The sequence below is a fragment of the Gopherus evgoodei genome, chromosome 11, assembly GCF_007399415.2.
Source record: "Gopherus evgoodei ecotype Sinaloan lineage chromosome 11, rGopEvg1_v1.p, whole genome shotgun sequence".
Classification (NCBI taxonomy): Eukaryota; Metazoa; Chordata; order Testudines; family Testudinidae; genus Gopherus; species Gopherus evgoodei.
This window is the reverse complement of record NC_044332.1, coordinates 41951724-41967791: the sequence shown is the minus strand read 5'-3', so window position 1 is coordinate 41967791 and position 16068 is coordinate 41951724. Positions and strand designations below refer to the sequence as shown.

General features: G+C 37.2%; 1 protein-coding gene across 4 annotated transcripts in view; it reads left to right on the top strand.

The window, feature by feature from the left end:
• Window positions 1–16068, top strand: part of UBR3 (ubiquitin protein ligase E3 component n-recognin 3) — a 217063-nt gene that overhangs the window by 161156 nt on the left and 39839 nt on the right. For all 4 annotated transcript variants that reach the window (XM_030580246.1, XM_030580243.1, XM_030580245.1 and 1 more), the window contains 2 exons: window positions 472–557; window positions 12806–12911. In XM_030580246.1, the coding sequence (XP_030436106.1) occupies window positions 472–557; window positions 12806–12911 (192 nt within the window). The remainder of the gene's footprint in view (window positions 1–471; window positions 558–12805; window positions 12912–16068) is intronic.

The window sequence follows — 16068 nt, the reverse complement described above, 5'->3', positions numbered from 1 at the left end:
TGGAATTAAAATATTCTGAAGATGAAGCATCTGATTTATGTTGTTTGTTTGTAAATTACTTTAAAAAATTCAGTGCCTCACAAAGGATGTCACATGTTCATAATATACCTAACTTCTTACAATTTTGTTGTCTTTCCAGGTTTGCACAAAAATTCCACTAGCAACAATGAGTTGTGAAACTGTCTGAAATTGATACACGCCGCAAAATAAATATATTTAGTTATCTGTAATGCAGTCACCGCTGTAGTTTGAGTGCCTCATATAATACTTGCCAACCAACCTGTTTAAATCACAAAAGTATTCTATTTTGCTATTTTTAATTGTCAGTTCTTGCCTTTATGTAACCAACAAGCGACTAATGCGCCCTGTTCTTCCCTATGGTATACAATGCGAGCTTATGGAAGTTCCTTTTTGTCTATAGATGCTTGAATACTGAAGTTCCATCCTAATATCTTCATATATTTCATGCAGAACAAACTTGGAACTTGAACTGGTTCATCGAGGAGGCAATTTATGCTTAGGCGGGGCAAACACAGCTGGAAAAAGATCTTGTTTAAGTAAGTTTAATTTATTATGTGATTTAAGTTATTTTAAAATTAAATGAGAACTGTGAAATTTAGCTTAAAATAAAGATGCTGTCTGTTTTGACGTTTTAGCATATTTTCCAGGTCTGCTGTTGTCAGCTTTTTATTATTTCTGTGCTAGAGTTTTTTTCAGATTGCTAATATTTTGTTTTTGTTCACTGTAATTTTCATTAAGAGAAAACAGAAGTGTAACTTACAAAGATTATCCACAAAGAATATTCCTGTATTGTAAAGATAATCCATTTAGAAAGAAAATATCAAAACTATGTAATACCATTTGAATGACTTAAAATTATAAAAACAAAGTAGCTATAAGCATTTTAAAAGCAAAAGATAGTGCTTATACAAAAGCAGTTTACTTTGCCAGAGAATTTTTGTACAACCCTGGCTGCTATCGCTAGTAAGTAAAAATATGCACACCTTTGTGTTTGTGTAACACAGTAGATTAACACACTGAGACTTTAATGGGGGAGCTGGTGGTGACACCTATGTTTAGTTTGCCTAACATTTGTCATGATAAAAATTCTTGTGATCTTTACTGAGAAGCTTTTACACTTCCATTGTTTTCAGAAAGACCTTGCTGTTTGGCAAGGAGAGCTAAGAAGTACCTTTTCTTTCTCCCATGATTTCTCTGAGATATAAAGTGTTAAAAATGATCATTTCCCTTCTGTGGTTTACCTTTTTCAGGAAAATTTGGGCAGCCTGCCAAAACAATAATAGCACATTTTGAGGCTGGGCTCATGCTGCAGCAGATGCTATACTGGGAAGGCTAGGGAGCTATCAGAGCAGCTATAATTGAGGGAGCTGGACTGGGCTAGGCTCTCCACCCAGACCGGCACATGATCCCAGTGGCCCATGCTCACCTCTTGGGCATCACATGGACTGGGAACGTACCCCAGTCCCTGGAGTGGGTGTATGTGTGTGGCGGGGGCTGGGCTGGGCTCTGTCACCCTCAATCACTGCCAAGACCCAGCATCAGGACCCTGTGATTCATTCCCTTTCTTGGAGGAGTAGGGGTGATGGAGCCTTCTGCTTTTACCAGCCAATGTAGTTAGTTCTGTAGCTTAAGTGGTTTGAAATCTGTGTTGCATTGCTGAAGTCCTAGCTTCAGATTCTACTGATAAATGATGGGAGGGTACAGTTGCACATAATAGGATTTGTTATCAACTTTCTCCTTTAAAAAAAAAAATCCTAGCATTTTAAAGTTGAGAAGCACCAGATTTACAATTATCCATGCAACCTTAATTCTGCTCACTTGTGCATTTGCATTATGTTTTCTTTAATAACATAATCACATACTATTTTCTACATAAAACCACTGCCTCATTCAGTGCACAGGGTGGGTGCACAAAGAGGCAGAATTAAGATTGTAGGGACATCTTCTAACTTTCAAGTGCTTCGCTTTGCAATCTAAATAATGTTATTTTAACATCATTTTTTGAATGTAATGTACAATAAGCGGCATATTATCCAGAGTGTATTAGCAAAACATTTCCCACACAGCTGCAGAACAACTGCTTCTTCTGTGTAAGGCTTATTTCCATAGGAATTCTTGTAATGGAGGTATTGTCTAATGGCTGGTGATGATGGCTACAGTTCTATTCCCAGTTTTGTTTCTGTCTGTGTTTGGGTACCTTGAGCGAGTCATTGTGCTTTAGTTTATCCAAATGTAAAATTGGTATAATGGAGATTTTCTTACTGCCTTTTACCCACCTGTGAAATGGATACATTACCTCTCTCACAGGTTTGTTGTGACGCGTAATCTTTGTAAAGTGCTATGAAAACCTTGAATGAAAGTCTCCATATAAGTGAAAAGTATGTGTGTGCTCGCTGGGAAAAGGATTGTGTCTTGCTAGGAATAGAAAGTACTGGATGTGTTTTGAGTGCAATCCATTAATGAATGACAGGTCTTTGATAGTAGCAGTCTGGCCTTTTGGCCCATATGACTATCAGTGTCTGTTCATGCTCTGCCATTTTAATATTTCTGAGTTAGGGTAATTTTTTATATTTGGAGAAAGTAGCCTGTAGTGAGTAAAGGAATGTTTTTATCTTGAGCCATGTGTCTTGAGAAATATGAGACTTATCAGTCCCATAATAGTACCACTTACGATTTTTTGATGTATGATAAAAGTGGAATGAACTAAACTCACCAGACCTTAAAGCACTGTAAAAATATTTGAGTTTTATATTAATATCAAAAGAGCACTCAAACTGTAGCTTTTATTTAAAACAAAGCACAATTTAAAAAAAAATGAAAAATGTATATGAAATACCTCCTCCAAGGGCCCAGTATGTAATTTAATGCAAGTTCTCTCTCTCTTTCTCTCATACCCCAGGTTAGATACAGATGATATGCATAAACTAGTACACAACACACATTTCATTAAACATGGTTAAGTTACAGAACTTTAAAAGGTTTTTCTGATAAACTCCTGATTAACCACTCTGCCTGTCAGAAACTGACTTGAGAAGTTTGCATTGGATGTTGTGATAGAGTACTTTTGCCTTTTGATGCATAGAATTCCTGGTATACTAATAGAAATTAATTGCATGTGTTGAAAGGTAAATAGTCTCAGAAACAAAGCATTAAGATTTCAATCCTGATTCATTTTCATACATAGCAGAAATTTTTAGTATAGGATTTTTGGACAAAAACAATTAATATTTTCATTTTATATTATGAGAGTTTGGGCCATGTCTCACACAAGAGGGGAAAGAAAGGACTTTGAAATTAAGATATGTTAACCTTTTCACATACCCTAAAATGTTGTTGTTTTTCTACTTTTTTAAATAAATATATTTGGAATTTCCTAAGCCTGCATTGCTATTTTTATCAATATTATATACTGAAATTTCAGTGGAACATGGTGGTCTTCAATTGCTGTCCTAAACTGTTGTGTAGTTCCACTACAATATGTTAGCCATGGCTGGGGTTGCAGCAGTGGCTGCACTTGAAAGCTGGGTCGCATAATTCCTGTGTACTCTAGTGGTTTATATATTAGAAATACCTGAAATAATATTTGGGACAAGTGTTCACACACCCTACAGTGTAAATCTCGAAGTCGTATCTAAGCATGTCTTTTACATGGTTAAGTCAGGTCTGGGAGTAGTTTTGAATGTCTGCCCATAGTTCAGAAAATTTGAAAGGGCTTTAGATGCTTCAGTTGAAATGCACTATTTAAACTAAGATCATATTGTTTAACAAACAACCAGGAATGTCATCTAATTATTAACTCATTCACACGCTATTTATATTGCATTCATTAAATTGGTAAAAAAGCTTGGATAGTCAGCTGACTGGAATACTATTCACTCACATTAAATCTTGCAATAAAATAGACTCCTGTTTAACTGTAGGTCCTGCTAGAACAGAATCACACTGGACTTGAGTTTAGTATTAATACATTTAGCTTTGAACAGTAAGATTTTGACTAATGACAAGAGAATTTGTTTTTCCCTAGACAACAGGTTTTATGAAATGGTATGTAACTTAATGAGACTGTTCTGTCCTCAGCCTCCCATACAGAGAGAGTCCGTTCATGTCATTGGGATGTCTGTGGACTGAGTAAAAATATGTCCCCCCAAGTGTATTACTTAGCTGTACTTATAAAACAGATGCTGGACTTTTTTAAAAGGGAAATTCTTGTTTTTCTCTCTTTATAGTCATTTTACAAAATATTATTTAGAAAAATAAGTCTGATAAAATTCTTTTCTGCCATGTATAATTATCCTTCCACAGTCCTGTATTTTGTTCCATGTTAAAAAAAAAAAAAAAGGTACTTACAAAATACCTGCAGTTTCTTCATTATCTTTATGTAGATAGACCTGAATCACTTGTTTTTTTTCTTATTTAAAGATGAAATGATTGCTGGCAAGCAATTTGTTTCCTTATGTAGTAATTTAATACTATTTTGATTTGAATCTTATTCTTAGGAAATGTAGGCTTGATTTGTACAGTACTATACTAACTTTGTGGTCTTTCTAAACCTGCTTCTGTTCAGTGTAGAACAATTAAAATCCATGAAAATGTAAGCTCCCATAGATTGTGCATTGATTCTCTCATAGCTGTGGTGCTCGGGTATCTCTCTTGTGATTAAGCACATTACTCTATATTAGGCTTGTAACAACTGTAAAGTTTGTTGATAAGATATTGCAGAAAATGGAATATGGTGTCCCAGGTGAGCTATTACAGCAGCAAGTGTCAGTGAAGATGGTGGGAACAAATAGGTCAAGTGCTGTTTTAGTAGATTGCACCATGAGGGCAGCTGCACTTGGAAAGTGAAATTAAGAATGATTAATGTAGCTGGTAGAGTCAGTGACTGAGCCAGTGTGACAAGAATGATCAAGGAAATCTGGCCATGTAATTGTCATTTTAAGGTTTAAAAATTTTGTGAATTTATGAAAATGTGTTTGTATACAGTGTACAACACAAACATGCAGGTCAAGTCCTCTTTATCTCACATGTAGGTTCTTTAGAAGTGGTGTGACATTAGGCATTGATAGCAACATGAGGTCAGAGTTCTTGAAATGTTGTTTTTAAGGAGAAATAATTATATCCTCTAATATTTCTACAAATTTTATTTTTTACTTTGGAATATTGTAAATGTTTATAGAAAGTTCAGATATTCCAATAGCTTTTTTTTTCTAGGATTTGGTCAGAAGAATGCAGAATGGAATTCTCCTGTCCTACCATAGCATGTTTTGTAATGTGATATGAAATACCTTCTTTCTTCTTATGTAAATAACATATGCTAAGGAAAAAGGTATATGAAAACAGAGATGTTGTCGTCTTGAGTTTTTTATAAATACTATTGATTCCTTCAATGTCTAAGTAGCAGTGTTCATCTTCTAATGTAGTACAGACATTTTTGATCCAGATTCTCTCTTCCACCTGTCTTCTCTACTACATTCTGATGTTCCTTTGATGTGTGTTTCATTATGTTATTTAATTCTCTGATGTCCCACAAATATCACAAAATCCTATTTTTCCATATTTCTCACTTTCCTTAAGTAGTTGTGCTTGCTTATCTTTTCCGAGTAACTGTTAATTCAGAGTGCCCTGATAGCAGCAGATGGAGATAGGAAAATTCAACAACATTTCTGATCTCAACCTAGGAGGAAAGGTCATTTCTGGTGTAGGCTTCCTGTCAGAGCTGACTGTGAGAAAGCCAAAAGAAACAGTGATCTCCATATGAGCTTGCAGCACCAGTTTTTTAAATTGGAATGAAATTTACATGTATATGAATATTGGAAGAGTATTTGGGACTCTTGTAAGCTGTCCTTAAAATGAAGTGCTCAACACCTTCTTATCCTTGTATAGCGGTCCTAAGCAATGAAAAACTGTCTCATTAGGTTGTTTCTACCTCCTTTCTAATGGCTCTTGTTCAGTTTAAAGCTCAGCATTCTGTATTATCAGATGACTTGATAATGTCAGTTGTCATGGATGTAATGCCAGTGTCTGTTTTAATCAGTTACTTCAGTGTTTTCCATCAGCCTAGCTAGTTTTCTTGATACATGAAATTTCTTAAGCTCTTGAAACAAATGGTATTGCACAGATAATAAGTATGATCTTTATTGAACTCTATACCAAGTTCCTTAGTCAAGTCAAATGATAGCTCTTGGCACCATCCTTTGAATCGGACCAGACTTTCCACACTGAAATTTGTGGATGGTATATGTTGTTTCTTCCAGGAAAGTCATTTGGTTCTTGTATTGTTTCCCCAGTATAGACTGTATCATTTCCATCTTGCAGAGTTCAGTAGTGTGAGCGCAATTGAGTAGACTCCCACCTAACTGCTTACAGGAGTCATAGAAGAAGGTAAAACTCTTTCAGCCACTTCCTGATCCTTTGCTATTATGATCTTCCAGGCATATGCAAACATTCCTATTGCAGCTGCTGGCTCCTCAGCCATCTGGGTGTGCCCATCTCCCCTTTTATCTTCTTCAGTCACACCCGGTAGTCTGTATTGACACTGATTTCAAGAAAGCCAAAACCTCTGCCGAACCTAGATAGCTCCCACTCAGCTTAAGTACAGAGGTTAACTCTAAAAATATAGCAGCAAAAAGCATCCTTTATTACATAGCAGAGCCCCACTTGCTGGTTGCTAAGAAGTCTGACATATCTTCTATACCTGAGGAAGGGATCTAAAAAGAAAGCCAATGATATTCTTCAAAGAAAAAGGGCAAATATCTCCCTCATCCTCTCTAAAATAGATCTTACTGTAAGGACACCACTCTGAAGAGTTTTGATCCAGAGGATATTAGCTACTTAATAAGTGTAGTGCTCAAGGCCTTAGATTTGTCTGACGAGACTGCATCACCTGTTACCTAAAAGAAAAAGGATTTTCCTGACCTTCACAGAAAGGAAAATTTTTCTCACTATTTCCAGTCTAGAGGATCAGTGATGAATGGGAAGACAGACAGCAAATCTTTCCTACTGAAGATATTAAATAGGCTAACTAAGCTCTGTAAAGCGGAAAAAGGAAATCTGGGACTCCTTGTTAAAAATCAGTACTGCAGCCATTGTCTCCAGTAATGCTCTACATAGAGTCCTGACCAGGAGTTTGGGGAGAGGAGTGCAATAGGGCTCCTGGTTTCATACTGCACGTGAAACAAGAAGCACCTACCATGCTACACTTGCAGAGAACTGCTTGCTGCCTCCTGCAAGCTGTCCCTGTTAACACTGGAAATATGAATAATAGTCTCTGGAATGGGGAGAAGAAAAGGACAGATCAGGAAAAGTAAAGTCAAAACAGAGACTTATGAGCATTACAGCAAAAAAAATATATCTGTATTTAAAAATACAAATGGGAGAAGAATTGAGGATTAAAATGTGCTCCTGACTTTTGAAGGATAAAATAAATATGTGAGCCAAATGTGCAGTTTTTCATCACTCCTACAGCACTTCCTCCATTGCGTATATAGAAAGTGATACCTCATGTGAATGAAGTTACTAAACTCTCTCTTTGACAAAAGACAGTGCAGTAGGTTAAATAAATATGCAAAGTTTCCTTGTAGGGCAGAAGAAGAGTTCCAAACTAAACAAGAAGAAAATATGTAGCTTCAGTAAATTTAATATAGATATTGTAAATTTAGCAGACATTTGGATACATCTTGCCATTCACCTATCAAAATATATAATCATCTCTCCAAATTAGTTTAGTTTGTGCTGTACATAGATAGAAATGAAAGATAAAAAGATCTATGGGGGACCATCTTTTTCTGTCCTCCTGTAGAATCAAAAATGCATACCATTATTCCTTAATATTGAAAATAATAAAGGATGTGATTACAGCAGCAAGTGCTGGTGATCTAGCTATATATAGAATGCCTGTTATCCTTGATGTTTGAGAGGGAGAATGTTAAAAGACTCTTCTCTAGCAGTTTGTCTCAAAGCAGTGCTAGTGTCTTTTCTCTCCAGCTGTTCTTTTGAAAGTGCTGACTCGGATTAATTCATCTCTGCTGTTTCACAATAAGATAACACTAAAAGCAGAGCTGGCATGGGGCAGCTGAAAAGAACAGACCCCCGGTAGCCGGTTATGTATTTTTTTTTAGCAAGATAATTTTTTAGGGGAGAGTTCGGTAATAAATTATCATGAATCAAAGTGAAAACTAACTTCTAGACTGTAAGTGTAGATGATGTTTTGTTAAGTATGTTACATAGTTTGTGCTCATAAATAGGTACTCTCTGAAAACAAAAACAATCTCACTTGTCTTTCTAAATAGTACTAAGGCCCTGATCCTGCAAATCTGTGGGCAGGTGCTTAACTTCACTCATGTGAGTAAGCTCACTGAAGTCACATGTCTATGTACCTGTGGGTGTTCTCATTATCCATATAAATGTCTAATCCTTTGTGTCCTGGTAGGCTCTTGGACTCAGTGCTAACTTCTGGCAGTGAGAATCACAAGTTAATTGTATTGTGTGGTGGTTTTCTTTTTAAATTAAATTTATTTACATTTGGTCAACTTAATTGGCTGTCACCTCACTCATGTATTATATGAGGGAAAATAGGAGAGTCCGACCTACGTTGTCATATCCCATTCATTACATAGTAAACCTGTAATTTTTGGTACTTCTATGCTTTAAAAAAATTAACAGACTTTTTCAAATAGCTTGAAGAATATTAGTTTGGAGGTTCCAGGCCAGACCCCTCACTTGCCTCTGCACAACATCATCGCTGCTTGATGACATTGTATTATCCCTGGGAGAGGGGCCCATAAGAAGCACTGTTGTCTGTGGAGGTGTCTGAGATGCCTGTTGAGCTACGGCTGTCATCCTCTTGCTGCTGGAGAGCAGTTAGGGTGGTTCTTTAGTGATTCATTGTCATTTAATATATTGCTTTTGCTTGTTAACAGAAGAGGCTGTACTTTAGATCTGTAAAACAAAGTCTATGGAAAATGAAGTAACTGGTTTTTATAGGCCTCTATCCCTACTTTAGTGAGGTGTAATCATGGCAGAACATAGTATATAAAGGCAGATAAATTTTTCCTTTGTGTAGCCCCACATGGACTTCCACCACATCCCATAAATGCATAAGCAGGAAAACCTTTGGAGTAGAATAGCAGGAATGTTGTGGTTCGAATGTTGAGGTATACAAGACAAGCCAATTTTTGTGAAGAAACCACATATCATGCCTTTCTCTATTCTCTCTGAGGCCTGGTCTACACTTTGGGATGGGGGGAGGGGAGGATCGATCTAAGTTACGCAACTTCAGCTATGTGAATAATGTAGCTGAAGTCAGTGTACTTAGATCTACCTACTGCGGTGTCTTCACTGTGGTAAGTTGACAGCTGGTGCTCCCCCGTCGACTCTGCCTGTGCCTCTCGCTCCAGTGGAGTACCAGAGTCGACAGGAGAGTGCTCGGTGGTTGATTTATCGTGTCTAGACTAGACACGATAAATCAACCCCCACTGGATCGATTGCTGCCCGTAGATCCAGCCAGTAATGTAGATAAGCCCTTAGTCCTTATTCTCTTGCTTTTCATAATCACATAGCCACCTCAAAAGGAGTAGTAAAAAAAGAACAAATGGCCATTTCAGGACTTCATTTTACTAAACAGTGAAGAAGAGAACTCAAAAAACATGTCTTTTTGCTTCTGTGTTACCATTGGGGGCAATGTATTCTTTTGTTACTCTAAATCTAGAAAAAAACATATTATGCTTATGCTCCATTGACATGGTAGAGTTGTTTTTATATTTTAAAATAGCATCATAGAAAATTTTTCATTTAAAAAAAAATCCAGCATAAGCACTGGTCATTTTTGCCTATCTTAGACTGAATATCCTGCGTCGTATTTATATAGAACAGAAGTAGGTAGTAGGATTAATGTCTCCTAGATCCATCACAAACAAACTAAAATTTTGTGTTTTTCATAAAGCTTTTGGTAGCAAATTTTTTTCTGTTCAATCCTAATTTCACAAACATATAGACAGAACATACAAATAATAAACTATCTGGTGCTAGATTTTGATGCTTGACCAATTCATTTTATGTTAAATATAAGCTTGGAAAATAGTCAATATAGGAACAAAGAGTTAATTATTCTGAGCACATTTCTGCCTCATTGCTCCTTTCTGTTTGAAGCAAGGAGCAGTTTCGTGTAAATTATCATGATTTCTATTTTTTTTCCTTGGAGAAGGGAGGAAACCAATAGTTTTGTGGTGTTCATTTAAATAAAAAGAAATTAGTATAATTTTCTGAAAGATCAGTATATTCTCAGGTTGTTGAGAAATCTGTCAGCAAAACAACATTTTTGTTATAATTTCGTGCTAGGAGAAATGAGGATTTATTTTGTCCTCATTGACTGATTTTATTCAGAAAGCAGATGACAGCAATCAGTTCCAGTGTCATCTACATCTTCAATTATTTTACAAACCCCGGGAACTAATTACAGCCCTCAGGCTCTGGCACAGTCAGCTGACTTTAGCATAAGACTTTTTTGGCCACCAAATACCTCTGAGTAATTGTCTATTTGTGGAAAATAAATTAATAGCTACTATTTTTATTTAAATATGGAGACCTGTAGATGTGTGTGCAGGTGGAATGAGTACGTGATGGGGGCTGCAGAAAGAGAAGGAAAGGAGAGACATTAAACATGAAGCAAGAGAAAGAAATAAAAGATTCGAAGAGAAAATGGGAGAGAGGATTGAGCAAAAAGGAAAAATTGAAGGGAAGCAGAGGAAGAGAGAGTGAAAATAAGAAGGAACCATTATTTAATTTTACAGAAAAATTGTAGAGGGGCAGACACTGAAACAGACACAGCAGAAGACGCCAATATAGTGTAAAATGAAAGAAAATAGTGAAGGAAGGGAAGAGGGAAAACTGAGCCACATTATGGGAAACCTAGAAAGTTCATTTTTTTAAAATAGGACTTTCATATCAAAACATTACAGTAGAATAGCATATACATTTTCACTAGGGATATAACTGTACAATAAACATACAAGGAGTAATTGAAAGCACTTCCCAGGGCCTCAGAACCTGCAAAATGTAAAAATTAGGGACCACTCTGAATATGGTGCCTGCACTGATTGTGACTGCCAGCCTAAAGTTACATAACAAAGAGGAAATCCTGAAAAAAAGCAGATGTATGTAGTCCAAATTAATAGTTATCCGTAATTCATGAATATATTAGTTTGTTTGTATGGACCAATTGTATAATACACATCTATGTGGCAAGAATCACATTTAATATATGATTCTGTAATAACTTACATTAATAGTATAATAGCACTTTTTGTTCAAAAGGATTAAAAAAGTATTTTGAAAATAATCATATATATGGGGCCCTTGAAATACAGCCATATCTGGCTTGGAGGGTGATGGCAAACTGCGCAACGCATTGCAGAAAGGATATGTGGGCAAAATAGTGTTCTTAAGAAAAATACCATGCTATCTGTAATGTCATGCAAAGTAGGCAGAAACCCTGTTTTTAAAGTCTTATCCAAAAGATGACTGCATAATAAACTTGTGGCACTAAAAGTTTTTACCCCCAAAAGATGAAGGGCTGGGATCTGAACCTTTGATTCCAGCAGCTTTAGGCATTTTAAACCTTAGACATATGGAACACAAGAAGAGTACTTCAGATACGAGACAAACAAGTGAGAGCACGGTGTCACTGTTTTGAATTAGGGCTGTATCTATGCAACTCATAAATTCTGATTGATATTGTGAAGTTGTATTATGAAAATCTTGTGTGTCAGGAGTAACCGCCAGCAACAGCTCACAATAAGAGTGACATTACTGCAACGCCGCCTATATCATCCTTGAGAACCCCCACCCCATGACACCCTTTAGAGTTGGGATCCCCACAGTTACAACACTGTGAACCCCTCTGTGAAATTTATGATTTTTAAAATCCTATGACCATGAAATTGACCAAAATGAACCGTGAATTTGGTAGGGCCCTAATTATACCCCATAAATCATTAGTTCTATTGATAAATATAAGGGCAGAGCAGGAAGCGCTCTGGCTGTGGGCTCCTACTGTATGCCAGGCTCCAGCTGCTGGTCCTGGCTAGGCTGGTGAGGGATGGGACTTCCTCTTCCTCTGCAGAAGCCGCTCCTGGGGCCGGGTCAGACCCACCTCCAGTAACCTCCCCTGGCAGCAGGAAGCTTTGCGACCGCTAGCTGGGAGCCCAACTTTGAAGGCAGCATCACTGCCAGCAGCAGTGCAGAAATATGGGTGTTGTGGTATTGCCACCTTTACTTCTGTGGTGCTGCTGCTGGCTGCGGCACTGCCCTCAGAGTTGGCGGCCAGCCAACATATGCCACTCTCCAGCCAGCCCGCTCTGAAGGCAGCACAGAAGTAAAAGTGGCAATACCATGACTCCCTACAGTAGCCTTGCGACCGCCCCCCCCAACCTTGTTTTGGATTGGGACCCCCAGTTTGAGAAATGCTGGTCTCCCCTATTAAATCTGTATAATATAGGGTAAAAGTACACAAAAGACCAGATTTCACAGGGGAGACTAGATTTCATGGTCCATGATGTGTTTTTCAGTCATGAATTTGGTAGGGCCCTAGGTATAATCCCTGGGTTTCTAAGCATAGGGGAAGTTATGAGAGAGAGGATCTTGTAGACCTGTCATTAGAGCATCATTTATAACATTCTAAAAGACATCAGGTTTTGTAGAAGGCTTAGGAAATAAATGGTGGTAAATGGATATAAAATATTTTAGATATATTTAACAAAATTATCTTTTTTTCCCCCCACCAATTCAGATCAGCTGTTTCATGTTTTGGCCATGCACATGCGGCTTTACAGCATTGACTCTGCATACAACCCATGGAGAAAACTAACACAGCTAATGCAGGATAGGAATTCACAGTAAGTATTTTAAAATACCCAACATCAGTATAGTTCTATGGACAAAATGGTCCCTTATCACAGAATGAGTTTCAACTTTCTGAAGCTAAAAATCTTTACTTGTCAACAATCTGAATTGCCAAGCATGTAAGATACAAAACTTAATGTCTAGCACACAGTGTATTTCTTTGCAGAGAAGAATTTTCAAATCTGTTTTATACAAGATATTAGAGATTCATATTTGTGATTTTAAAGTAATATTGTTAAGCCAAGTAGGCCCAAAATTAAGGATGATAAGAAATTGGGCTTGTAATTTTCTGTACATTTTGATCTTCTAACTTATATAGCCAGGGACAATGGAAGCAACTTTTTGTCACTTTATGTTAAGATTCCATTTATAAATGGTTTATAAAGAGATAGATGTTATAAGAATGTTACTCACATAAACAGTATATGTCAAAATGGTTACAGGCTAGAACGTGTCATAGTTTATTATAAGCAGTTTATTGACCTTGGACTTTATAACAATTGATTAACCATATATTAAAACATCTATAAATCATTAATTAACCCTTTTGAAACTATTTTGATATAAAATGTGACCCCTTTTTCTTTGAGGTACTTTATCCTAATTTCTCTTTTATACTTCCTTCCTTCACATTGGTCTTGTGGTTATCCTCATGAGACTGCCTGAATCCAATAGTAAAAGTTGTCTGAATATTTATTTAAAAGAAAAACATAACATTAAATTAATGGAAAATCCCCAGATACCTAGCAGTAAACACCATGTATTGTGGAACAGTGTGGAGGAAAGCATGGAGGTAGTGTGCATGCAAAGATGAAAATAACCAAATGGTGGAGGAGGCGGACAGGAAATCACTCAGTTAGAGACAAGCAGGAAGGGGAAAGAGTCGTGAATGATCCTGGTCTGAATTAAAGAGAATTTGTTGTTCTTTTGGGCATGCTGCAAGGCTTTTGTGCATAATTTCATAATATTAAAGTTTAACAATGGGAATTACAAACAAAGGATTACCTATGTCTGTGGAGGGGTATTAGGGGAGAAGAGAGAGATTTGGCTATGAGTGGCTACTGAGGGTTTTTTTTTTCCCCCTATTTGAGCTTTTGAATCAATTGAAAGATTTCATATCTGTGTGATGTAGCAAACAAGCCCAATGGAACCTGCACAGGTTTACACAGAGCCTGTTTATGGAACTTAGAGCCCTTAGTGATTATGGGGTTATGGGTCACACTAGATACTGTGCTCAAAAACCTCTGAGATAAGTAGTTACAGATGCAGCTGGTGGTTTCTTACTTCTGAAACTGATGTTTCCTGGTTTTCTAAATATGTACTGTAATTAGTGCTGAAAGGTTCAGGTTTTCCAAGTGTTCTTGTACCCGTTCTTTATCTGTTTTGCAAAGTGAACAGCCATACAAAAGGAACTGTGCCTTGATTACTCCATTACACTACATGTGTAGAATTCCAGGTGTTGGTTTTAACCTATAAAGCCCTAAGTGGTTCAGGACCACCCAAGGGAAAGCCTTTCTCATCATGCCATGTTACCACAGTTCAGATCAGCAGAGGATCTCAAGCTGGAGCTCCCTCAGTAGAAATGAGAGGGAGCTGTTGGCTGAGCATTTTGTGAAGGTTCCTCAGTTTTGCGCTGTTACCTGCTGTTAGGGTTCCTTTCCCATTCTGAACTCTGGGGTACAGATATAGGGACCCGCATGAAAGACCTCCTACGCTTATTTTTACCAGGTTAGTTTAAAAACTTTCCCAGTGTACAAATTTCACCAAGGACAGTATGCTGCGACCACGAAGTGATTTAAACAAACATTTAGGGAGGGCCACTTGGAGCCCTTCCTTCCCCAGATATCCGCCTAAGCTCCTACACCTCCTTTCCTGGGGGGGCTTGAGAATAATATCCTCACCAATTAATACAGGTATATACAGACCCAAACCCTTGGATCTTGAGAACAATGAAAAATCAATCAGATTCTTAAAAGAAGAATTGTAATTAAAGAAAAAGTAAAAGAATCACCTCTGTAAAATTGGGGTGGTGAAGTCTCAAGAACATAGAGGATCTCCCCTCTAGGCAAAACCTTAAAGTTACAAAACCAAGGATAAACCTCCCTCTTCCTGCAAAGGAAATCACAAGCCAAAATAAAAGTAAGCTAACGCATTCCGTCGCTAATACTTACTAATAATGATGGAGTTGGGTTGCTTGCTTTCTTGATTTGTCTCCAGAACAGACAAAGCCTCCCCCCACAAGATTTGAAAGTATCTTGTCTTCTTATTGGTTCTTTTGGTCAGGTGTCAGCTACGTTACCTGACCTTCTTAACCCTTTCCAGGGTAAAGAGGAATTAACCCTTTACAGGGTAAAGAGGGATTTTACGCTACCCTTAGCTGTATGTTTATGACACCTGCCTTGGTCCTCCGGAGGTCAGATTGGTAACCTATTGAGCACACTGCAAAGCCATCGTTCTTCTAGTTGCAGCCAGTTTTTTTGCATTATTTTGTGATTTTAATTTGTAGGGTACTTGTAGGGTTCATCTTCAAGTGAACTATGATGTATTGAGCATGTGTGATTTGAAGCTGCTTCAAAATTCACAGGATCTTTTGAAAGTGTATCTTTTTCAGATACAGTTGTAAGAACTTAGCATAATGAGAAGGTCATTTACTATAGCTCTTGCCAATAACCTGCAGAAGGTTAGAAGGTTGATGGAGAAATATCAGTGCAGGATTAGGAAATGGATTATACTCTGTCATTTTGAGTGTAACTTAGCATTTTTTAGTAATTTAAATAGTCATCTTTCCCAGGTCAGTACTCTCCCAGGAGGAGAATATCTGTCAATAAAAGAAAAAGATCCAGATAGCCTCACTTGCTTATTCTGACTGCAAACAGCATAATGACAAAGTCCCAACAGCTAAACAACTTTTGACTGAACATCACTAATGTGTTCACTTGTGCTACTTCTAATCTTGAGACAAAAACCAACACTAGCAAAACCTGTTCTGTGTCAGAAGAGTACTGTTCATCCAGGTTCTTTGTTTTGTAAAAAACCAAAACTTCCTAGTAACATTCTGGATTTGTTCTATCTCATTTTTAGCTTAAATTAGCATTTTAATTGAAAACAGTTTTCATAAGGAGAGTAGTTGCATTTACTTAATAAAAGTTT